General features: G+C 41.2%; 1 protein-coding gene across 1 annotated transcript; it reads left to right on the forward strand.

Moving 5' to 3' along the window:
* Positions 1–796: 796 nt before the first annotated feature.
* Positions 797–17,691, forward strand: CHMP4C (charged multivesicular body protein 4C). Its single transcript, XM_063170923.1, has 5 exons — positions 797–1,051; positions 8,273–8,450; positions 9,656–9,770; positions 12,385–12,493; positions 14,657–17,691. The coding sequence occupies exons 1-5, from the start codon at positions 856–858 to the stop codon at positions 14,719–14,721; spliced, it is 663 nt and encodes a 220-aa protein (XP_063026993.1). The 5' UTR covers positions 797–855; the 3' UTR covers positions 14,722–17,691.
* The last annotated feature ends 8,505 nt before the right edge of the window (positions 17,692–26,196 follow it).

The following is a 26,196-nucleotide window of genomic DNA, read 5'->3' on the forward strand; positions in this document are numbered from 1 at the left end:
CCAGCCCTGACCCGCGTGCACGCCTGTGCCCGAGGGTGATGCTCTCCCGAAACACCTTCCTGCGGCACGTCTCCAATTCTGGGCTCCTCAGCAGGAGACTTGGAATTCCTGGAGAGGATCCAGCAGAGAGCTACAACATTTTCCAAGGGACTTGATTATCTCCCTTCGAAGGAAAGACTGAGGGAGTTGAGCCTCTTCAGCCTTGAGAAGAAGCGACTGGGAGGGGACATAACCAATGCCTATAAGCATCTTACGGGAGGGTGCCAAGAGGCTGGGGCAGGTTCTTCTGCGTGGTGCCAAGCAATAGGACGAGGCAACAGGCAGAAACTGATGCACGGGAATTTCCACCTGAATACGAGGAAGAACAGTTTTATTGTGTGGATGGCCATGCAATCGAACAGGCTGCCCAGAGATGTTGTGAAGTCTCTCTCCCTGGAGATACTGAGCCGCCTGGATGCAGTCTTGTGCCATGTGCTCTAGGATCACCCTGCGTGAGCAGGGAGGTTGCACCAGATGACCCACTGTGCATTCTGCCATTCTGTGACACGGGAAAAAAGTAGGGGGGAAGCACAAACTCTCAGCCGCCTCCGCAGCGCCGGTCCGGCCCCGGACCCTGCGGCTGTCCCGCGGAGCTCGCCGGCTCCTCCCGCCGCCCTGCCCGGCGCTGGCTGAGGGCAGCGGCAGCTCGGCCTCCGCGGAGCCGCCCCCGGGCCCGCCCCGCCGCCAGGTGCGGTGCCGCCGCCGCCGCCCGTGGGCCGAGGAAGTGCTGTCACGGCGTGTGCTGCGCAGGGAGGCTCCTGAGCACCGGCCTGGCCGGACCTTTCCGTCGGCGGGTGCCGAGCTGGGATCGCCGCCATGAGCAAGATCTCCAAGTTCTTCAAGGGGGGCGGCTCGGCCGGCTCCAAGGGCCGCAGGGGTCCCTCGCCGCAGGAGGCGCTGGCCCGGCTGCGGGAGACGGAGGAGATGCTCAGCAAGAAGCAGGAGTACCTGGAGACGCGGATCGAGCGGGAGCTGGCGCTAGCCCGGCAGCACGGCACCAAGAACAAGCGAGGTGAGTGCGGACCGGGCCCCGCGCGGTTAAATCCCTCCCGGGGCTGGAACGCCCTCGGTACGGGGAGCACTCGGCTGGGCCGGGTCACCCGGCACCGCAGGTGTGCAGTGCGGTTCGGCCCTGGGCTCCGAGCAAGTATCACCACACGCCAGGCGGGATGGTGGTTTGGCATCGATTAGTGTTTGATGAACTGTGGATTCATATAGCGGAATGGGAATTTGTTATTCCTCACAAATTTACTGTCTGTGGCTTCCTGTGCGATTCTCCTGTTCGTGCTCTGTACCGCACGGTACTGGTTGGATACACGGAGGGCAAAGTGCTGCTGCTCAGCATTGGAGGGAATCGCTGTTTGGGAGCTCAGCATTGGCTGGGCAGGTGGTGAACGAGGTGAAGGATGTGTGGATCTCCTGCATATTCACAAATCAATGCACATTATCCCCATTGCTGATTTATCCAAATAACGTAAGAAGTATATGTGCAACTAAAAAAAGAATGATAGCTTAGAGCATTAGTGACTAGTGCTCTGGGACACTGTTAGCTAAGGGGTCAGAAAGCCTGGCTCCTATGTATGCTGATGTTGTCACCCCTGGGAAGCACATGATGGTAGTCAGTGTCTTGGGGATATACAGGCCTCAGAGAAACAAGTTAATTACTTCCTGAAGTCGCATGGAGGCCTGTTTGCCTGAGCTGTATTTTAATTTAAATGCTTAATAATAGAAGAAGAATATTTTGAAGTAAAGATTTGTGATGTAACAAGAAAGTAGGTGTTTTGCCTGCTTGTTCTGTTAATCAGTATTTTAAAAAATAATGCCCTGTAATTTTGAACTTATGTGGAGCTGTGTATTAGAGGTGTCCTGGTTAGCCCTCTAATGTATTTGTAATACTTTAGCATTTAATAATTATTATCAAGAGGCAGTTTAACTAACTAACTTTTAGTTAAAATGGATTTAAAATTGTGGGTCAAGATGGGCCACAGTCGAGGGACTAAAGTCAGTTGAGAGCTTAACTGAGACAGCTGCTCAAGAGGATGGGAGCTGTTACAATTGTCCCAGTTGTCACTTTCTACTCCCCTGGCTTCAGCTGGAGTGTCTCTTGGTCCTTTGTCCAGGTATTGGCCCCTCTGTACTGTCACAGTGAGCTAGTTCAGGAAGGTGATCCAGCTGAAAGCTACTCTGCTATGGGACAAAGTGACCAGGTGGCTCCTGGGGCTGAATTCACTGTGCAAAAGCCTGAGCTGCGGGGCTGGTACAAGCAAACAGGTCGGTTACTGTGACTGTAGCAATTCCTGGTTAAATCCAGACATGCTGCTCTGGAACTTCATCCTAAACCTGAAATATAAGCTGGCACATTTGCAGAAAGAAGCAGCATTTCCTGCCTCGCTCCTGCCCTTGTGCTGCTCCCTTCCTTTCCCTTAGCAGAGCTCCCTGAAGGGTGTGTTTCAGAAAGCTAGGTATTGTAAAATAGTGTGGTTTTCTTTGTCTAGGTTATACTTTTTACCCAGGATGGTTTAAGGTCCACTTATCCAGTTGACATGGTAGCTACATGAGTGCTAGGAAGGAGAGAGTGGGGCACAGACAGGAACGAGAATTTGTTGGGAAAAGGTGGATCTGCTTCATCTTTAACTCAGCTGGTTGATGGTGGTTTCAGGTGTGTGTTGGCCTTTTGCTTCAGGCATGCAGCATTTGATATCTGAAGATTGTTGTTTCAATATGCCATTGCCCTAGTCTTTTATCTATTAAATTGTTCATGGAGTCATATTACACATTGTAGTGTTGAGCTGATTGTGGTTGGAAATAAGTGCCTTTGATTTTGTCATTTGCTTGGGGACCTACAGTGAAGAACAGTAAAGAGGCAAGAGTAGGGCTGAAAGGGCAGTGGGGCAGTTTTTATTCATGCTAAAAATGGTTCTAAAACCAAAGTGGGGTAACCTAAGTACAGTCAGAGGAGAAACAATATGAACCATATATTGTTTAAAATATAACCTTGCTGTGCCAAAGTGCTTAAATTTAGCAGGATAGTCAGTGAACTTAAATCCCCAATAATTTATCTTCATTTGATATGCCAATTGCTTTACAGTTTAATTACTGTTGATTTACATTGACATTATATTAGCTAGTGTGCAGTACTGTGTAGCTCAGAGAAAATCTGTGCTAACCACCACCTGTTGTAACATTATGTAAACACACATACAAGTGAGAGAATAAAGGTTTTAATCTACATTGCCTTGTTGAATTGAGTGTTTTGGAGGGACATCACTGGTAATTTTAATGTAGTTTTTTTTTTCTTTGTTGCATCTGTGTAGAAGCCTATGGAAACTAAAATAGGGCTGTCTGCAACTGGAGCAAGAGGTATCTAGGGATAGAAAATTAGCAAATTGGCATGATCTCACTTGATTTTTTAGGTGTACGAGTCTGAGTCAGTTGCACCAACACAAGAGAGAGCAGATTCAAGCACCAGCAATTTCTCATGACTTCATATGACTCTTGAATGGGTTTCATGTGACATCAGTAGGCTTAACTTGATTTAAAAGCTGTAATGCATTAGCTATGCCATAGATGTGAAACATCACTGAAATACTCCTGGCTTTTCCTTTATGAAGTATCTCTGCAGTTCCTGTACCTAATCTGAAATTAGCTCTACTTTTGATGTGATGTATTTCCAGCATTCCCCATTAATATCTAAGATTAGCTAGACCACGTCAGGGTTTTTTGTATGCTGAAATTCCTCCTGAAGAGGTTATGTCATGAGAAGCAATATTTTTTTCACTGTTAGCACTGAATTCTAATGTCTCTTCATTCCAGGAAAAAACTTTTAAAATCTCTTGCTCTGCTTTTTTGGGGGGTTTCTCAGTTTCAGCCAATGCATAGCTGCCAGCTCCATCTATATACTGGCTTTTCTTATCCATTATTTTAAAGGACATAGAAGAAAGTTTAAAGAACAGGAAGTGATACTGAATATCTGAAAACTTTGTTTAAAAGGAAGTGTGTTTTCTGGAGCATGCCTGTAATTGTGAAAATAACATACACATGAATGTGCGTTGTTTCACAGACCTTAAAAATATATATAAAAAAAATTAAAAAATAATTAAGTTAAAATAAGCCATCCAGAATAGGATTGAATTTTATCCATAAAGAACCACATAGTTACTACTGAAGACAAAACCTATGAAGAAAGTGGGAATAACAGGGAGGGTTTCACAAGTAGATGCTGCTAAATATGTTGTGTGTTAGGATTGGGCAGGGCTGATGTAGCCGTGTAGCATTCCTTTTGAATGAGCTGGGTGTGACCAGGAGGCGGTGGAAGCCAAGCAATGGTGGGGTAGGTGTGTGTTGTGGGGGACAGGACAGCCACGCCTACGGCAGGCTGTGGGACAGGCCGGGAAGGAGGGTTCTGGCTGTGGGACAGGCCGGGAAGGAGGGTTCTGGCTGTGGGACAGGCCGGGAAGGAGGGTTCTGGCTGTGGGACAGGCCGGGAAGGAGGGTTCTGGCTGTGGGACAGGCCGGGAAGGAGGGTTCTGGCTGTGGGACAGGCCGGGAAGGAGGGTTCTGGCTGTGGGACAGGCCTGGGAAGGAGGGTTCTGGCTGTGGGACAGGCTGGGAAGGAGGGTTCTGGCTGTGGGACAGGCCTGGGAAGGAGGGTTCTGGCAGGGATCTAAGGGAAAGCCCTTGGTGTGTCTGCTCTGTGAGTTACAGAGATTGTTCCTGACTTTCATGATCAATTTTCAAGTGTCTTGCCATGAACTGGAATACTTATAACTGGTCCAGCTCTGTATTATTCTTGATTTAGCTCCTCAGTTGTAACGGCTTGTGGCTTCCTCCACAAGGCATTACGGACTATGAGTACTGATAATGAGCCTAATCAGGGTCCTATGATTTTTATGGCCTCAGCAGCATTGCCTTTGGTAGTCCCTGGAGTGAGGGAGATCAGAAGCTGCAGTCCATGAATCCTTGCAGGCCTGTGGTGGAGGTGTGTGAACTGAATCCAAGAGTGATACCTGGTATTTTCACAGTGGTGTTACATCTTCAGAAGAATTATTCTTTTCCTACTTCAGTAGTTTTCTCATGGGAATTATAAGGATTATTAGACAATTGTTTTATTTCTGCTTCAGAAGATGATGAGATTGTTGGTGCTTTCTGTACTGATGGGTGTTGGTGGTGTGCTTGACAGGTAAAGGTTGTATTACTGCACTGTTGCTTTTCAGTCTGATCTGGCATGAAACCATGAGGAGGGTGCACAACTTTTCCTATACCATTATTTCTGTTTTTCCTTTTGAAATTTGGATATTCATTGTGGCCAGGATACTTATTGCCCGGCTTGCCATTTCTGCTTCCTTAATAAAGTGTCAGCCTTGTAGCAATATTGGAAGAGCACCCTTCTGTATGTTAATAAAAGGAGTTCATTAATATGCAAATTTAAACTGACATTGTAGTCTCCTTTTGTTCCAGACACCTTGACTATAAAATAAAAACTCATATTAAAAACAGTGATTCCTAATCTATGAGCTATATCCTGCTTACCGGATTCAGTTCAGGAAATGTGCTAAAGCCCAGCCAAGTGCTGACATTAAAAAATTCAGGAGTTGAATTGGTTTTTTTGGAACACAAAAGAAAAAGTGTATGAGTCTGCTTTTGTGTTGTTTTTTTCTGGAAAAGTCCTCCACCTCTTCCTGAATGAATTAGTGTTAATTACACTTGCTTCCTCAGACTCTACCTCTGCTCAAACTCATCCTCTCCAGGCTGTCTTCCTTCTTTGAGATCTTTGGAATGGGGAACACCATTTTTCAGTGCCATTCTTAGACCTTCAGTGAAGTGAGTTTGTGTTCTTTACTCAATTTCATTATATTTTAATAGATACATTATTCTCCAGTTTTGTAATTAGAATGTGGTAGCATTATAAAACAGAAGCATTTCAGTTCTGTAAAACTTGCACACAAGTTTTAAAATGCTTCTAATATGCAGTAGAAAAGCACTAAAAATTCTAGGTACTTTGTAAAACATAGAAAAATAGATTTCAAATAACAAGGAAATTCTCATTATTAAGTGATAAGGAGCTACTGGAGCAAAATACTCTGCAATAAAGGGCATTCATTTAACACGCATCACGAAAATCATAAAGTGTGGTATGAGAATTTATACTGCTTTGGTTGATAAGGAAGGAGAATTAATTTATTTCCTATGGACTGCTTTATTCTGTAAGTCACTGGTAAAACCAAAGAGAATGAAGATAATATCTTGCACCACAATAATTAGGAACAGCTGCTTATGAATAGCTGAAATAGCAGAGAGCGTAGCTTCTCCTGTGTTTTCTTGATTTGGGTGTGGTTTAATTAGATGATCTTCAGGATTTTGAAAACTGCTTTGTGTGTAACTGAGGAAATCCATTTTCTCTGTGAGCAGCCAATAATAACAGCACCATTACAGAGTCCCTTTTCTGAGGAGCACTGACTAGAAAGACTGCCCCATGGCAGATGCCTGTTCCAGCTGAGTGCTCCTCAGTGTCCACAGGTCCTCAGAGTCCTCTCTGGCCCAGCTGGTGTTATGCAGAGTTTCAGACTGTTACATTTGTCTGGAACCTCTGTCTTCCTAACCTAAGAGTCCAAGGTTACAGATGATCCAGTGGAAGCTAAGGAAGTGGCTGGTGTCTTAACTCTCCCAACACTAAGCATAATTAAGTAAGGAAATTATAAGTAGGTAAGCATTGTTTGGGATTAAATAAAAATTAAGTATTTTAGAATTGCCAGTGAGAATTTTACAATTGTTACATTTGCCATGTGCATTACATCATTTGGTATTTGTGCAACATCTTCAGAATATGCATGATCTTTGAACCATCCCCCAAAACCTGGGAAAATCTTGGATTTAAGTGCTGTGATTAATCTGTTGGGATTGTGGTTTGCTGTCCTGAAACATCTCACTGCAGGTGGTGGAAGGCATCTTAGCCCGTGTGAATGCCTGTCCTTGAGCAGCTCGTGATGAGCAATATTGATCATATTGATTCAAGCATTTGTCAAGAAAGCATTAACTTTTTTAGTGTGCTGTTACTATTCATAAATATTTGTGCCCTCCTTGGGGGAATCCTAATTTCATTTGAAAAGTTGTGTACCCCAGTGACAAGTTTCAGTGTTATTACACATGGGCATAAAATACAGGATTAAAATACAGGATTGGAACAGTAGCTGCTGCTGTTGGTTGAGTTTGGGGGGTTGCAGCACTGCTGGGGCTGGCAGGCTCTGAATCTGCTAAAAAAATTAAATGTAGGAGGCAAGGGAAGGAATGGGGGTGCTAATAGCATTGAAAGCCAAACAATGGGTTAACTCAGTCTCTTGTTTTGGTTGGTGGGATTTTTAGCCTGGCACATGGGTAGTTTGGAAAGGACTGTCATCAGGAAATGCTTGTGGCAAAACTGTGTGTGTTCCACACCCTGAGGCCAAGAGAAAGTTCTTTTCTCCTCACTCTTGTCACGTGCATTTATTCTGGTAATGATTTACTCTGGGCAGAGTACACAGCTCATAACTTGGTGAATATAAAAGACTAATCTCGACAATATACAAAGATAATGAGCTGTAGCTGGATTTGACTGTGCCCATGTCTACAAAGTTCTTAGTGTTTTTAAATTCTAAGGTTTAAAGATCACGTTCCTAAGTGACTGCTAAGAAATAGATGAGCTAAAAGCTGGAGAAATGCAAATCCTCCTCTGATCTAACCCTTCTGCCTAGCTGGGCCATTTGAGCCCTCTGTTGCACTTCACAGTTACTGCTGCGGAGACAAAGTTTACAAAACGCCATTGGTGGAGTTGTGGTTTTCATGGCAGATCTTACACTGTCTTCTTTAGGTTTTACTTACATTTTGCAGCTTATTCTTTTATTCTCTCTTCTGCTTCCTCCCTTCTGACTTCTCTCTGATGTTTTTCTTTTTCCTTCCCATCTTCCCTGCTTTGCCTGTGTGCACAGGATGGAGTTCAAGATCTCCCACAGTGGAGGAAGAAGCTGCTTTTCCTTGTGATGCTAAAAGGAGTTAATCTAAAAGAGGCTTTCCAGCATGTTCATGCAACAGCCTGTTGGTGATTAACAGGCTGCCCACCTGGTGTGGTCAAAGTTTGTCTGCCTCATAGTAAGGTAGGAGGGTGAGAATTATAAATTCTGCAGGTCAGCTTGGTGCTGAACTACTTGTTCTTGCATTTGCTATGAAAACACACAATGCACTTTGCCTCTTCCCATTCCAGCTGCCTTACAAGCACTGAAGAGAAAAAAGAGGTATGAGAAACAGTTGAATCAAATTGATGGGACACTTTCGACCATTGAGTTCCAGAGAGAGGCATTGGAAAATTCCCACACCAACACAGAAGTGCTCAAGAATATGGGTTATGCTGCACAAGCTATGAAAAAAGTACATGAAAATATGTAAGTGTTTTCTAGTAGCTTCCAAGTTGAACTTACTGACCACTTCCAAATTATTCCATTACTACAGACTGTTGTATCAACTTAGATAGTTTTGACTTCATTTTTGGTTCAGGCATTGAATATCAGGAATGCTGTTAGTGCTACAGTGTTATATTTGGCAGAAAAATATCTTTTCCTAACAGTAAATCTAGAAGGAAGTTCACTTAACGGGTGAGATCTGTTTTTTTCAGTCTGTCTTGGCAGTGGAGAGTGGCCTCTGCCCTTGGTTTGTCTAGAAGAAAATCTAGTCATAGAAACTATGTGGACACTTTTCTTCAGAATCCATAAGCTGGACTGTGGGACTCAAAGTACTAATTAAATGCACCCCCTTTCTCCACCACCCCCCAAAAAATTTCTTTTTTTTTTTCCGTATGTCCAATATTGTTTCAAGGGGTGTTTTTCTGCCTGAATAAACAGAGTTAAATCAGAAGGGTTGTTCTGGGAGAAATAAACAGGAACTGAAACAATAACGAAGTTAACAATAAAGGGAAACCTTTAAATGGGGTACAATTCTGTTAAGTTCTCCCTAGTTCTGGTGAAAGCTTAACATCAAAACAGATCCATAAAATCATAGAATAGTTTGGGTTCAAAGAGACATTTAAAGATAATCCTGTCCAAACACCTTGCAGTGAAGAGGAGCATCTTCAACTAGATTGGGGTCCATCCAACCTGACCTTGGATGTTTCTAGTGATGGGACATCCAGCATTTCTGGGCAACCTGTGCTGGTGCTTCACCACCCTCATTGTAAAAAGCTTCTTCCTTCAATCAAATCTAAATTGCCCCTCTTTTGGATTAAAGCTGTTACCCTCTGCTCTTCACAACAAGCCATGTAAATGTTTATCCCCATCTTTCTTATAAAGGCCCTTTAAGTACCAAAAGGCCTGTAAAGATGCTGACCTGGGGGATCTGCCCATGGGCTGTGACTGGCTGGCAGAGGTGTGAGGAGCACAGAGAGGGAGAGACACACTCTGCTGCAGTTTTACCTCTGTTGTAATCCCAACATGGAAGTAGCTGGACTGGGTGTGGGTGAGGAAAATTATTCCTCGTGAATTCCGCTGTTTGTAGTCATGGGCATAAAAAGAAAACAGGGTCTGTTCAAGTGAGTGTATTTTGTAGGATTTGAATGATACATCTTTTAAAAAATGGTTCCATGTTACCTTGCCAGGGATTTGAACAAAATTGATGATTTGATGCAAGATATCACTGAACAGCAAGATGTTGCCCAGGAAATTTCAGATGCTATCTCAAACCGAGGCACCTTTGGTGATGAGTTTGATGAGGTTAGTACTTCAGGCCTGTGAGTTTTAAGTTCATAATTATTCTACTGTGCAGTGCTTTGTTTCTCAAGAAGTATGGATGTGAAATTCCTTGGTTCTAGCTTACCCTATCTAGGACAATTGTATAATTTTATTATAAATATAAAAGTTAAATAAAATAATTATATATAAAATAAATTATATATAATTTATTATAAATATAAAAGTTAAATAAAATCATTATATATAAGACATATAATGTACTAAATAAAAATCTGTAAATGTAAAAATAGAAAAAAAAATTTTATTTTTGTATAAATTTTAAGAAAAGCATTTTAACTGCATTCCTGTAGTTATTGTTCTCATTTGAGCCCCAGAAGAAGGTCACTAAAACATGTAATTTGTGCTACTCCAAGTGGACACTGAAACATATAATTTTCTGTTGCTCCAAATAGACATCCATTTGACTTGAGTGCATGTCCCTATGTCATGGACAGGCTGCTGTTCATAATTCTGAATATTTGGACCATTTTTTAAAGGTCATTTTTGGTGACTGGAGATGCAGATCCTTTCCCTATTGCCCAGACTACAGAAGTAGCTCTGATAGGTAGAAGTAATACCTCTTGGAGGCAAAAAGGCTTCATTCTAAAGATCTTTTCTCCTGAAAGCCCCCCAAGGCATTTAGGATCTTCTCAAAATTTTTTGCAGTAGCTTTCATCCAGTGCTCCCAGATTTGTTTTTGTACATCTAAACAGGATATAATTTATTTCTGATCCAACCATAGTTGAGGACTCATGGGCCAAGGTTGCTCAAAATTCTTGTAATCTGCAGAGATGGGTGTCAAGCTCAATATCACAACCACTTTTGTTTTGTTTTTCAATTTTGTTTCAAAATGGCCAAGCACTAAGAATCATTTGAAGAATGTCCTGAATACTCAAACCATTCACTGTATTCCCAACTAATTTGTTCCTATGTTCCCAAATGGACAGCAAAGGAAAATATGAAGGCTATATTGCACATACTTGCTTGACTGGGAGGAAAGAAGAAGTTTCATTCAACAGCTCTAATTTGTTGAAAATAATGATTCTTTGTATTTTGTTCCCATTACCTGTTTTCCTGTATTTCCCCTTTGAATGTAAATAGACTTTCCAAGAAACATTTAGGCATTACTGGCACAAGGAATGGGATTTGGCCTGAACTTCAAACAATTGAAAAGCATCCTCCCACCCCAAACATCTGTACAGTGTCTTACTTTTCAACAGTGCTTAACTTTTTGGAGTCTAGGCTTAGTAAGCATGTTGGAGATTGACCTGGAAGTTCCTAAGGGATCCAGTTGAAGCTGATGTGCATTGTTCCTGTTTGGGAAATAAGCCTCTGTCACTTGGAGCATCCTTGTACCAGCTTTTGGTAGGAGTGTAATACTTAGAGCACTTGGCAGTAACAAGGAAACCTGGTTTGCAGGCTACTGCACCTTAAGAGTGCTAGAATCAATGACTTAATTGCTGGGATATAAGCTGGTTAATGTTGAAGGGTAATATTTAATTTCATTTTTTTAAGGATGTTTTTTCCATGCATTTGGATGTATTTTCTCTTCACATATGTGCCGTGGCTGTAAGGAGACCATGGAAGCATGTGATTTCTCCTGCTCCAGGCAGACACAGAATCATAAGAGTTCCTTCTCCCTGGGTTGGCACAGTGTATGTTTGCCTTAAATTATAAAACCATGAGAAAGTAAATGCATGTGTAAAGTCCTGTGGTGGCTATGCAATTATCATTTTAACTTCTACATTGGTGATAAACAATGTATAAATGTGTAGGCAAAGCCCATTTCAGTATCTAATAGCTCTTTACTACTTTTTTGACACTTACCCCACCCCTCTCCTGTTGTTTTTGCCCATTGCTTCTTTTAAACCATTGTATCAACGTGGCAAAGGTCTGTTTCTCCATATATATGTAGCGTTTAGCTTCCTTTCTTTGGGAAACTTCAGCTGAGGAATAAGTTCCTTGCTTTTTTAAAAAGCATACAGGCTTTTTATTTTTAGCATTGTACAAGTGGATTAGATCACTGTCCAAATCAGCCTCTGCACCTAAAAGCCCACGAGTGCTGCGTGCTTCAAGAGTGAATAACAGGACCCAGAAGGACAGTTTTGGTTCCAGTGCTGCTTTGAAATCACATATAATCCTGGACTTACATGAGAGGGCTGAAGCATAATGTTTAATGACAATCTGCCTTATAACCAGTGGAAGATGTTTGCCTTTTAAAATAGGAGAAATGGCACATTAAAGTTAGAATCCACTGAAGAGTACAGGCTGTAGATTAGGAACAAACCTGAGGAGAACAGAGAGGCTTTTTACTCCTGTATTTGACTTTTTAGCATGTACTGTGCTGCTGTTAGTTTTGTATTTAAGCTTATTCCTTGTCCTGTTTCTAACTTTCATTGTCCTGTTTTCAGTGTTCAGTTAAGGTTTACTTAATTGCCCATACTTTATAAAAACTGCACATTTAATATACTGTTTCTTGATATGTTCTTTCAGGTGAAAACTGTTTTTTCAGTAGTACTTTGCTTCATGGTGGTTTAATGTGCCCTTATGTGTAATCACTGTCAGAATTTGTAAGTAATGTTTTCCTTGAATTTAGGATGAGTTGATGGCAGAATTAGAAGAACTGGAGCAAGAAGAACTGAACAAGGGAATGAGAGATGTCAGGTTGCCAAGTGTTCCGTCCACATCGCTGCCTTCTCGCCCTGGTAAAGTGCCTGCTTGCCATTTTACATTTCTCATGGTTAAGCCATGCTGGGAGACAGGGGAGAGGAAGAGAGGGTTTCAGATATGTATTTAACTCTGTTATAACTTTTCAAATGTTATAAATTCCTTTTCCTTTTTTTGTATCTGCTTAACAGAAAAAGCAGAGTGGGATTCCATTTTGCTCTGTGAAAGCATTTAGGACCAAATTCTCTGTAGATTTGGGGTGACAAACTTGGGGAACTTGACCTTGCAAATATACTGATGTGTCTCCTGCTGAAGTGTAGTAAGATCATTGAGGAATGTGCCTTTTTTTTTTCTTCTTTTTGGCAATTAAATCCTTAGTGTCTTTCACTTAGAGTCTGACCTAGATTCCAAATGTTTATGTCATAAAGATCCAGCTTTGCAGGGTAGTGGTTTGATATTTTCCACTGGAATTTTAATTAGAAATGAAGGAGGCATCAGGAAGTACATTTTTAAAGGCATATGTTAATTCATTTGCTTTCTTTGTACTGAACAGGCTTATTCCTGGTATTAAGCTGTAGTTTTATTTTTCTGTAGTTCCTCTGTGTTCATTTTGAATTCAGCCAGAGGCAGTCAACTTTTACTACACTTTTCACTGTCAGTTGAAAGACTTGCTGTGTACTGACATTAGTAAAAGAATATAAATACTTGATGGTAAGGACAGCACACATGTGACACAGGTGGCTTATGGTTTCTGCTACAGAAAAGGTTACTCAGGCCAGCTCAACTCAGATACTATGATATGTGTTTTGGCAGATGACACTTAGATCCTGAAAAGCAGTTTAAATGTTCAAGCTGAGACTGTGGCCTCATGTACTGAATTCAGCTGCAGAACAGCTAGTAAAAAAAAAGGGTTTTAGAAAAACAGTGAAAATTCAGTCTGGCCATTTATGATTTGTTCATACATTGTCTTCCAGATCCAGATCCAGCTGTGCCAGTTGACATTTTTATTAAACCCAGACCATCTCCATGTGCTTCTCACTGTTTTAATTTTCTACATCCATCTGTATGGCTGCTTTAGGCAAGATGAGCTGGTTACAATTATATAGTTCAAGGCTGTGAAAAACTGGTTTATGTTTCATGCTTAGTGTTACACAGCAACAGCAAAGTCAGACCAGTTGATGGATTTATAATGCTTCTAATTGGACATGCATGTTGATTTTGAAGATGAGGAAACTGCAATGAAGCAAGGTGTAGTGACCTTCCCCAGTCACACAGTGAACCTGTGACTCTTGCAGAAGAGGGACTGAAGCTGTGGTCCCCCAGGTGCTTCTCCCAGCCCCAGTCCCTGAAGGTGGTAGTTGCAGTTCCCTTGAGACAGCGGCTCCTGGCCCCGTGGCTGCCTCAGGTGGGAGCCAGCTGGCTGCTCTAAGGTGCACAGGAGGGTGTTGGACCCACCAACAGTGTTCACTGGTGGGTGGAGAGATGCCAGTCCTGATGTGCACAGCCCACAAATGGAGGAGGCAGCCTGAGGCTGAACCTTGGCTCTTGGGCATCTAGTTTGCAGGTCAGCAATGAAGACAGTTTGGGTGAGGTCTTAGTGTAGTGAATGCAGATGATGTGGGATAGGAGATTTGGGTACAAAGTGTGTGTAGGACCTGACACAGAGCTGGGAATTGTTGTTGTAGTGACCACAGCAGTTAACTGATGTCACCTGAGCAAAGCAAGTTCAGGAATGTCTTTTTCCATTTAATAAATGACCCCACCCATTAAAATGAGGTGAGTTCATCCAGAGACTTGCATGTGCAGAACCTCTCAGCACTATTTGGAAACGTAGCAGGGTGTGCAGCTGGCCAGGATAGTTCACTTTTCTTGTTTACATGGTGGTGAGAGAACTGACAGTATTCTTGGGGACCTTTTCTGGCTGTGACAGCTTTTAGAAATTACATACTTTTTCTGTGTCTTTCAGTAGGAATGACATCAGACCTATATTGTGAACTTTAGGGTTCTATACAAAATAATGATGGGGCAAAATAGTCACATCTCTTATGAGCTTCATTCCTGCATTACTTATGTTCAGCTTGCTACTCAGTAAATTGGTCTGAGATCTTCAAACAGAAAAGCACTATGCAGGTCCTCATGCTAACAGATAGAATGGTTCTGATTGTTACATTAGTTTATGGTTATTGTCTCTTTATCTGCAGCATCAACCAGGAAAAGAGCAGAGGATGAAGATGAAATGAAGAAACTGGCTGCCTGGGCTTCATAAGAGCGTGGTCTTTCTATAACACCAAACATTACAGTGCAGAATGTAAGGAGCTGTACTGCTGTTTTATAACCACACTATGGTTGCATTTCATACAGGCTGGGGTTTTTTATGGTACATCTTGCCGAGACTCGTGTTACTGCTATATTACAAAATTAGCTTAAAAACCAGAATTAAATAGTTGCCTAAACCTTCAGGCATAATTTTTTTTCGGCCTCGTCAAGAGATTTGTTTTATTATTAGTATCAGTTTTTAATAGGCACTATCTTACCATATCTCTTGGTTTGTAAAACCCATGTGCCTCACTTATGCTCACAGCTGGATTCATTTTTGAAATGAGAAAGTTAAGTAAATCATCAGGGCTCTATAACTAGAGGGTTTTTTGGTTCAGACTATTTAAATATTAGCAAAACAGCTTAATACGTGTCCTCACTTGCAAGTTCTTTGAGCCCAAGAACTAATAACTATTCATTTGGACATGAAGATTCAAACAGTCTGCCTGGAGCAACTTAGGGTGTCCTAGATACTAAGAGGAAGCTCTTCTGTAGGCTTATTGAAGTGGAATGTGTTATTTATTTTGTTTTAACTGGCCTAAATGTCCCATGCACTTCTATAGGTCAACGTGAACTTATTTTGGACTGTTTCTGACTAGGTTACAGAATTACAGTGATCGCAGAAAGGAAAATTAACAACACATTTTTAGTTACACAATTTCAAAATAGCTTTAATTTCTGAGCATCTGGTTCTTTTCTCTTACTCAGTTTGTGAATGGAAATATTACCAGTGTGTTGTATTTGCAGGGCCTTTTTAAACCCTGGTTGAAAGCTGATTCTGGCTTACTTGTAAAGTTGGTGTGTTACTGTCCAGCTGACAGTGTTTTAGCCTAAGGAAAAAATGCCACTCTTAAGTGCTAAGCTACTACATATATGGAGAGATGGCTGTTCAAATACAGCCCAAAAATTAAATAGGCTGCTTTGTATTAACAAAGCATTAAATAAGTCTTAAACTGTGTGCTAGTAGCCTGCTGTCAATCACAAGGAAATCGTAGAACAGTGTGGAGTTCCTAGGGGTGTAGGAAGCAGAGTCCTTCGTCTAGGTTTCTTGCTTTCAAATTAATTTAAATTTAGTGATGACTGAACCACCTGGGGAATAGTGGTGGACTTGGTTTTTGTAGATCTTTAGCAACAGAAGACTGACCCCTTCTCCTGCACGCCTCAATAACGTTCAGCTTAGTGGATTTTAGGTTAAGTATAAGCAAATACATGTTTCTAGACATGGTCTGCTCAGAGCCTTTCAAGTTGAGCCCCATGGATGAAGCCCAAGATGTATAAACCCTGTGGAGAGATTGAATTTTTCAGGACTTTCATTCTCTGTGGAGGAATTGCTTTTGGATTGTATCTGTATGAGAGCTGAATCAAGCCTTGCCACTTCAGATAATTTTCTTACTGGATAAAACAGGTTGTGTTTATTCTGTCCTAAAATTCGGAGGTACCAAGAAAATTGTCCCATTTCGTTGAGAGTAGAGGAAATCTGGAATTACTTAATTTTTGTTTTAAATACAAAATAAAACAAAAAAAAAAAAAACAAAAAAAAAAAAAAAAAAGAAAGACACTGCTGCCTTAAATTTAAAAATAAATTTTGAACTCTCAAGGAGTAGGAAACCAAATACTAACAAAATGCTACTTGGTTTTAATCCTTGCTGAAATTCAGCATGAGATGCTACCTGAAAGCAGGAATATTTAGTAAAATAGCAAATATTCAAAGTTATTGGAAATCCATTTGCTAACCCTTCTGGCTTGAATCCTGTGTTCAAGGTGTGCAGTTTATGCAGGTCTCTGAATTGTGTACAGAACATTTTAGCACACACTGGGGGTGTGACTGTGCAAGGCTGGCAGTGTGCTTGTGGACACTTCTGGCATTTCTAAATATGAGGCCATGCCAACACAGTCCCATAGTTAGTTTGGAAAAGCTGGCTCCCAGCCTCTGTTCTTGTTTGAATTAGTAGTTTAACAATGCTTAGCTCTTATGTAGGTAGCACTTGGCATATTCAAAGTGCTCTACAACCTAATGGGTCTCTAAGCTTCCATTTTGGAACTAAAGTGACTTTCAGTCTGCTTTGGAAAATGTAGGCCTGCTGTTTTTGAATAAGAACTTTCCATGTGAGCACCCCTCAGTGGAGACAAAATAATCCTGTAGAGATCTTCTCTTTTTCAAACCAGCATTTGACTGCTGACCACCAGCAATGTTTTGGCCCATTGCTGATCCTGAAGAAGCTTCAGGTGTGTTCAGCTTATTAATGTTCAGACCAAGCACTTTAAAAACAAAACTTTTGAAAGGTGAAGAAATGAGACTGAATATTCAGATGAGCTGCTCTGAAAGCTTGTGTATAGTCCTGAAAGACAGACTCATGTACCAGTTCACAGGCCAGGCTGTGAGGTTGGTGAAATTATACTCAGAAACACTGTAGTGATGTACAGAAAGGAAAATGCACCCTGGATCTCTGTAACTGGAGTGTTTGTTGCCATATTTTTTTACACCAGTTTTCTTCAAGGGAAAAGGGTTGTAGGGATTTAATTCAGCTGAGGGAGTGGCTCTTTCCTGTGTAAATTCAGATAACAGTGGGACAAATGGCTCTTTCTTACTGAACATATGCCTCTCTTCATGCCAAGATGGTATTTGTTTAGTATGTAAGCAGTTGAGAGTGAGTAGTGTCAATGTGTTATTGTAAATGTACCCTATTAACTGGAACATATTTTACAGGAGGACTGTGCAGCAGATGGTGTACTATAACTGACTTCCTTTCTTGTTGCTTATTTGTTCTGAGATTGTTTCTTTTCTCCTAACAAGCTTAGAAATTTTTAACCTGGATAACTTTAAAAAAGGAGAAAGATATTAATAAAAAGTAAATATAATTCATGTATGTATATATATATACACACTGTAAATAAATATTTTGGTGTCATGTTTGTGTTACATGATTTTGTTAAATTTCTTTTCCTATCATGCAAAACTGTAAGTACCCTCCTTATATTGTCATTAGGATATAGTGCTATTTTAAAGGATATGAGAATATTCTGAAACATTTTTTGATGTATTAATCTTTCAGCAGGTAGTTATAGTTCAAGAATTCTTTGAAGTTGATTTGGTTTAAAAAACATCCAACTAAAAACCCCACCTCAGTGTAAGCTGTGGTGTTTGGGCTGCATTCCTTCACATTTAACCATGGTGTTGCAAGAAATTATTGTAATTTAATATATCCAAAACACCTCCCGCTCCTTCCCTCTGACCTGAAGATCTCATCATTGTTTCAGAAATATGTGTTTTTCACTTTCCAGGCCTTACTTGAAAGGAAGAATGATCAGGTCTTTTAAAAATAAAAAAGAAAAAATATGATAGGCAAGGATGAAGACAAATCCAAAAGGCATTTTTTTCATTCACCTTATTAGAATCTCTTTAAAGTCTGTATGTATAGTGTCTCACCTTTACTGTACACACACATATATTTACATGTATGTTTGAAATGTTGGAGCAGTGATTTAGGACCACCATTCATTTTCTGGTGTGGAAAGGTTCCAATTGCTTGGGCAGCTTCTCTTTTCCTCTTTGTGAGTCCTAAGGGCTTTGTCACAAAACGCCAAGGAAGTGCTGTGGAACAAGCACTACTATCTAAAGCTGTGGGGGGTGGAAGAACAGGATGAGTGTGCGGGGGGAATATTTAGAAAATCTCACTGTCTTTCATGATGTAGAGCTTATATTATTTTAATTATGTCATTTTTTTAGAAACATAAGGAGAAAAACTTAGTCTCAAAAATTATTTAGCAGCACATCTTAAGAATTACAAGTAGTATAATTTCAGGTAGCTGTCATATTTTCTCTCATCTATCCCCATTGCAGAGACCCACCTTCATAGCACTGTTGAGTCAGGTGTATATTGTGTAGGAAAAGTATAGCTGCTTTATGTGACCTTGATCATAGTGTAAATGGTTTGTTTTGTTATCAGCATGTGATTACCTGGTCACCACTGAACTACACTCTTAGGATCAATATCTGCAGATCAAACTAGATAATGTAGTTATGAAATGCTAATATGTGCCTAGAAATTTCTGAACAACCTTGCATACCTAAGATGACTGTGTCTGGCAGGGTCACAGAGCCCCTGTGCTGCCCTGCTCCCTCCTCTCCTGCACACTACACTTGTGTTTTCCTGTTTTGCTTGTATATATGCTGGCTAACTTTTCCCCCTGCAGCTAGAAGTCTTCTGATAATTCCCTGGTTGCTGTTTACTACAGTTGACTGTCAAATTGCTCTTTACCAAGATAAACTTTGGGCAAATACCATCTTGGGGAGTTTGGGCTTGACACTTAGGCAGCCCCTTCCAGCCTGTGCTGGCTCAGCAGCCACTGCTACCCAGGCTGTGTTTAGGGCAGCAGGGCAGCGTAGGTACCCCTCAGCTGGCTTTCTCAAAGGGCAGGCATCCAGCTCTCCTAGGATTGAATGGCAAGTTGAGGATCTGTGATTTGAGCTAAATTTAATCAAATAGGTGGTATTGGATTAAATGCCTGTTGTCTGAGCTGGTGGTCTGCTCCCATGGAAGTGGTGTCAGTGCCTCCCATTCCCATTGCTGTGACATCAGCTTTCACCATGTAAGTCTTATGGGGAAAGGAGTCTTTTGTGGGTTCAAACAGGATTTATATGGACACCCCAACTCTACCCTGAGTTTAGCATCCTTTCCTCAAAAAAATTAAACTTGCACTTTAGGAGTAAAGGGAGTGTTAAGGTACATTTAATTTATAAATATATCCAGCTTTATTTCTTAGCTTTACTTTTGTACTCAGCTTACTAAAGGGACCTTGGTGCAGCTGCTGAACAAACTAAGCTCAGCTGGGACTGTAGGTGCATAGGCATGTGTAGGGTTGTTGTATTACCCCATAGCCACCTATTGTCTGTACCCTGTGTGTTTATGGGATGTTGGAGTGCCTGGTGTGGCTGCTTTGCTGCCCAGCAGCAGTGGTGAGTCCATCAGCACCGGGGCTGGGACTTTGCAGACCTCCAGGAGGAGCTCTGGGTTCAGCATACAGCAAGAAACTCCAGCAGGCTGGAAAGCTGCAGTTTTCTCACAGGACCTGATTTCAGTCTTACTGCTCATGCTGGTGGAAATGGCCTGCCTGCAAGTGCTGCTCAAACACCAGGGGTGAAACCCTCCCACTCTTCTCATTCCTGTCACAAATCCCCACTTGTTCAGAGCTAAAATGCTCTTTTAAATACTAACCCACCTTCTTGGCTGCTTCTCTGGCTTCTTTTTTGTTCTCTTCCCCGTCTATGGCCACCTGGGCTCCCAGATTTGTTCCCTGCTCTGGACTAATGCAGGAGCTCAGAAGCAGATCATCATGCAGCAGTTTACCAGCCTCCTCTCTACACACTCAGGCCAGGACAAAGAGCTAAGACCAACCTCAAAGGTTTAAGTCTGTTGAAAATACTCATTTTGAAAAAGTTTAATACTGGGTCAGTGAATTGTGCCTTGCAGTGACCAGCTGCAAGCTGGATGTCATTGGAACACATTGAGGACACTGAACTGCGAGAGGGATTTCTCAGTCAAGCCTGTCTCCCAGACCCTGTGAGGGTTCAGAGCACGTCAGTCCTTGTGAGGTAATGTCAGTGCTGCTTTGGGTGAGGGGGGAGCATGTGGGACATGCCTACAGGCAGGTATTGCAGTGCTGGTTTTGAGGCTGTTGATGTTCATGTGTGAAAGTAATCACTTTGATTTATTGAGGATTTGGATCTTAAAAGGTAGCTTTACCAAGGAGAGGGTTTATTTGGCGCAGGAAATTCCATCTGAACTGACACCCTCTTACAGCTGTAATGCAGTTTCAGAAGTTCATAGATAAACATAGGTTGGAGATACCACCTTGCACTTCTCAGGTTAAAACCTTCAGCTCCCAATGCTTTGCAGGCAGTCAGCAAAATATTTTAGTCAACTCAGTTTACTGAGCTAGGAAAAAAAAAATCCCCCTGTGTGAACCAAGTAGTTCTGGAAAAGGTTTGTAACAGCACCAACGTGAGAACAGATCTTATTGTATTGTAGCAGACACTTGTGGTTGAACACAAAGGACTAAATTTTATAAAGAAGACAATAGGAGAGAAAAAATGATGGGGGAAAATGATAACAAGTTGAGACACTAATTTATGTAGCCTGAGAATCTGTCTAGAGCACATATTGTGTCTGAATAAACTGAAATCTGAGTCAACAGCTGCTACACCAGAGCAGAGCATAGAAGCCTCTTTGTTGAGAGAAGAGATCTTGTCCTGTGACCTTTGGATAATCGTGAGTCTTGTGTAACGCACGTCATTTGAAAAGTGAACGAGTTGAGATGTTCTTTCCGTGGTTTTCTAGACTCAGATGTGAAACTTGTCTCACAGAGGATGCCCGTAGTGAACTACAGCATGCTGACAGCAAAAATAGATGAAAGCAATTATTTGCACATTCTGTTTCTCAGGTTGTCACAGCAAAGTTGAGCTGAATTTTTGATTGTTTAATGCTCTTTCATCATCCATTATTTTGCACATTCATTTTGCTGCATTCTTAAATTAATTTTAATGGCCCATCTAGGTAGGAATAACTAAGTCAAATATGACTGGTCATTCTCTGCAGTTATCTCTATGAGAAACACATTCTTTGGGCTGCTTTTGTACACTTAAGCAGGAGCAATGTCTCTATAGGCACACAAACATCTCACTGAATCTTAGTCAAAAGATTACAGAGAGTGAGACAGTTTTCTCATCTGTTTTTTCCGATGCAAATTATTATCTCCTTAACAAATTAAAATCTAAGAGGAAGCTCCTGATGATTTTGTTAAGTTTACAATTATCCCACAAGCTGTGCTGCAAGATTTCTAAATTCCTAATGTACATCCACGCACAAAAAAAAAAATAAACTTCTCAGGGCAAGACTTCTAAATGCACAAAGCAGCTGCTGTAATAGGGTAGAGCTCTTGCCTATTGCCTCTGCTCGTCCGTGTAACAGGTGTGTTTATCCTGCAGAATGAGGGGGAAAGGGAGACTCCATCACACCACAAACAATCCACCCCATAACTTGGTCACCAGAAATGCTTAGAAAGAGCCATAGGAAATCTGGGAGGAGAGATCCGGTTGTTTTGCCACATGTAGCAGCTGCTTCCTAACCTTGCTCTATATCTATCTATCTAATCTATCTATCTATCTATCTATCTATCTATCTATCTATCTATCTATCTATCTATCTATCTATCTATCTATCTATCTATCCATCCATCCATCCATCCATCCATCCATCCATCCATCCATCCATCCATCCATCCATCCATCCATCCATCCATCCATCCATCCATCCATCCATCCATCCATCTATTGATTTTTCAGGCAGTGCAAAGCAATAATGAGATCTTGAAAGGTCAATGTATAACCTTATCCCAGTAGATTCTTGCTGGATAAACAATACTTGACAAACCCACGTTGACTGCCAACCAACCAACCAACCAACCAACCAACCAACCAACCAACCAACCAACCAACCAACCATCCTCAGCGTTTCCATAAAAAAGCTGTGGCAGCTGTGGTTTCTTCTCAATGAAAAAACATTAATCCACATGTGATTGGGAAAACAGAGACCTGTTTCTCCATGAAACATGAAAGCATCCTAGTGTGTTCAATTTGACTTTTAGAAGAAAGGAATATCACAAATCTAGAAGCAGCGAATAATTTATAAGGAAGGGTATTTAAAACTACTTGAAATCCAGTTGAGATATCCCAAGAAAAAGTTCCTGTATTGTACAGGCAAAAAGTCTCACTGGATCAGCAAATAATCTAATTTTAGCCTGCTGACAAGTCAAGGGGGTCAGCAGTAACCCTAGGATTGCACCAACAGACTTACTTTGCAATTAGGGTGAATCATGTAATTGCTTTCTTCCTCAGGTTCCTTGTTTGCACAGCAGAAGGAAATGCAATACCTATCTTCAGATACAAAGTGGGGACAAACTTCATTTGGCACTCTGGTGATCCTCAAGTCAAAGAAGTGCTGAGTATGAATCAGCAAGCCTTTAGGGTTTCCATGAAGAGCTTGAAAGGGCTAAAAAGGGGAAAGGTCTCCATGAAGATTGTGTTGAAAACCAGGAAAACAGGTTGGAGCACTGCTTTTGAAGGCTTAGCAAAGGGTTAAGGTGCAGAACCTTTACCTTCCCTTAAAATAGATGAGACTTGGCCACTGCTGAGAGTTGATCTCAGAATCCCATTTATTAGGCCAGTGCTTTGATCAGCCTCTGCTAGAAGGAAGACCCATGCTGAGGGTTTCTGCATTGTGGGGAGTGATCTCTTCCTGACAGGTGATGCATGTGACAGGTGAGGTCCCTGTCTCCCAAAGCCAAAGGGTTCAGCTCTGGCTAGCAGGGACTTCAGAAGACTGAAATTATTACTCCAAGTTCAGCACTCCCACATCCATGCCTCCTCTTTCTCCAGAGCCATGCTGCCCTGCTTTCCAGTTTGTGCTATTTGCAAGCCATACCAGAATTCCAGCCCGGGTTAGATGTTCTGATGTGCTTAATGAGACAGAAAAGGCACAAGTCATACACATAGGGGCAGGAAAACAGTGAAGATCTGGGTTATACACAAGAGAATTACACTGAAAACCATTTTTCTCAATGTCAGGAGGAGGTTAAGGGTATAAAAGGACAAAGAGAAGCTTTGCCAGTTGAGTTAGAACATCACTAGCTTTCCTGAATTTTAATTTCAGTGTCAAGCACTGTTCTGTTGCAGAAAGACTTCATGTAAAAAATTCTCATTTTCTTAAGTAAGAATAGCATACACATCAGGCTGATTTATCCAGCTAAGCAGAATTACATTTGAGAACTCAGCCAATTACAGAGCTCCTTCAGCCTTCCTGCTACATGACAGTGAAAAATGCTTGTCTTGGAAACATCCTGCTTGTGCACATCCTGTGCTCTGGGCAGCATCAGTGAAACTCTGCCTGACGCTTGTTAAACAGGACTCTTCAATCCTAACATCACTTTGTTTTGATGATGCTGGATAAACCTGCAGTTTGGGGCTTTTAAACATGCCCACCAGAAGAAAAAAGATGCTTTTTATGTGGCACAGAGTTATGCTTAGACATGTCACATGACAACATTTTCCTGACTCTAGAACAACCATCAGAACGGTTCTGAACTCATCAACCCAAGGAGAAATTTCAAGAGAAACATTTTGTATTCCAGTGTAACACTCAAGATACCCAGCTGGAGAATAAGCTGTGGACTGACCAAATCACTGTTACTCTGAGGATGACATGCTTGTCATTTGTATCTACTACAAAATAAGGATATCTATAGATACATTAATATTTTATTGTTTAGCATAAAACATGTTTATGCTAAATGTTTACTATTTTCCTTATTTTTCCACTCCTCTGAATCCACATAGTTGCATCAGAAACAAAAGGTAAATAAAACCTGGGCAGATCAAAAGGACTGACCAGAAACCCTGGGCTCAGTGTTTTCTTTGCAATGCACAACCTTGAGAAGGACTGAACACAAAAGTTGTCCTCTGAAATAAGGCTGGGATAAAGGTTAGCACAGTGAGGCTGGCAAAGAAACCCCAGTGCTGTGGGAGAAGGTGATCCTGAATGGGTTACAACTGACACAGAGCCTAAACCACTCACAACACAGAAACTAATAATTAGTGGAGGAGTCCTGATCAACAAATGAGTGAACAAATTTTTACTTTCAAAGGGGAAAAATGCTCAGGTGTAATCTATGGACAAGTTTCTCTTGTCCTCTTTACCTTCTGTCTTTTCCATTCTCTCTCATCTTTCACCTAGGAGGTTAAGATCCTATGCATTAACAATGTGTTGAAGATCATAATAGTGTAGAACCACCAACAGGTAGATTCAAACAAACATGGATGTGAGGATACAGTTCAGTTACCCAAGCAACCCTTAAAGCAAGTTCTGTATTTTGTAGGAAAAATGTGTATCTAGTTTGGAGTGTTGGAACTGTCTAGTAATCGGAACGTTCTGATCTCTTGCACCAAGACTTAATTGAAATATAGGAAGGAATGATAGGAAGAAAGACCCCTAAGACCTGGCATTCTATAGTGTTTCCTGTGGGATTCTTCCCTTCCTTGGTAGGTTTGTGACCTTGGTCTATTGATTTGTGTTATCTGACATTTCTAAAAAAACCCTGATTGTAGCAGCGACTTCAGAACATAACTTTTTTGAATTCCACACCACTCACCCAGCATGTATCAGTTGCCATAGCTAGGACAGGAAAAACTCCTCTACAAACAAACCACATGAAATTTCCTACAGAAAGTTCTACTCAATTTTTTTTCTAGTAAAATAAATGCTGTTCCTTTCTAGCTACATTTCAAAAAAGGATTAGAAACTGCAGAGAAAAAAAGTCAAATTACTTAGTGTTCTATTGAGCTGCAGAGAGTAAAACCCATCTAGGGCAGACATACCATCTAGAACAGGAACTTTACTGGGCCCTTTCCACTTTAATTGTAAAACTGTAAACTGTTGTGTTGAATGTTCTACACCCAGTTAATGGTTGTCAGTGGGAAAGGTATGGGGTGGGAGTTTATAGGGACTCATTCTTGATTAAATACTAGTCAGCATTTTAATTGATGTAGCAGTACACAAATCAAAAGCAGAGAAGTGGTGTGGGCAGACTGCATGTGCTTTGGAGGATAAAAAATCCTGCAGGATTACAAGATGCAGTATTAAAAAAAGGCCCCAGGAAGATTAAACTACCCACTATGTATTAAAATCCAAAACAAAGGGGAAAACCCTGTTGTACATCAGTGGCTGAGCTATTAAGGCAATCACCTACAGCAGAAAAGAACAACCTCTTACGGGTTGTTATTCTTGTAACGAGCTCACTCTGCTACAATTCCAGTTTGAATATTTCTCTGCACTTTCAGCAGGGCACAGAAGTCCACTGTCAATTCTTACAAATGAAATATTGGAAATTTGGCTTCTTCTGTACTGAAATTGCAGCAGTGAGTGAAAAAAGAAAGAAACACATGGAAAATAGTGCCAGAATGGATGTAAGTAGTGCAGCAGAAATAAATTCACTATGGGATTGACTTGGAATAAACCTTGATCAAGATGTTCAAGGCCACAATGGGCTGTCCACCTCAAATTCTGCATGTCCTTTAGGGATGATAACCTTTCAGTAACCAGTAACAGAGTTGAAGTGATACCACACTGCTGCTGAACAAATTCACTTTTTCCAGCTCAGTTTAGTTACAAGCTCCCCCTAAACCAAAATGTCTGTTCATAGGATACCAAATACTTTGGGTTAGCAAAGTATCTTTTAAATCTTGAGGTTTTCATTCCTTTGCCCTCCCATGACTATACTGTAAATTATATTAATGCTTTCTTTAATGTCTAGATTTTCAGATTTACCTCCTGTATTTAAGAAATCCCAGGCATGTATGATCCAAGTACCTTTT

This window comes from Melospiza melodia, chromosome 1 (genome assembly GCF_035770615.1).
Source record: "Melospiza melodia melodia isolate bMelMel2 chromosome 1, bMelMel2.pri, whole genome shotgun sequence".
Taxonomy (NCBI): domain Eukaryota; kingdom Metazoa; phylum Chordata; class Aves; order Passeriformes; family Passerellidae; genus Melospiza; species Melospiza melodia.

Coding starts and splice junctions, on each gene's coding strand:
- CHMP4C (XM_063170923.1), top strand. CDS start 856: ATGAGCAAGATCTCCAAGTTCTTCAAGGGGGGCGGCTCGGCCGGCTCC. Junction 1,052..8,272: donor CGGCACCAAGAACAAGCGAG/GTGAGTGCGGAC, acceptor TTCCCATTCCAG/CTGCCTTACAAGCACTGAAG. Junction 9,771..12,384: donor TTGGTGATGAGTTTGATGAG/GTTAGTACTTCA, acceptor CCTTGAATTTAG/GATGAGTTGATGGCAGAATT.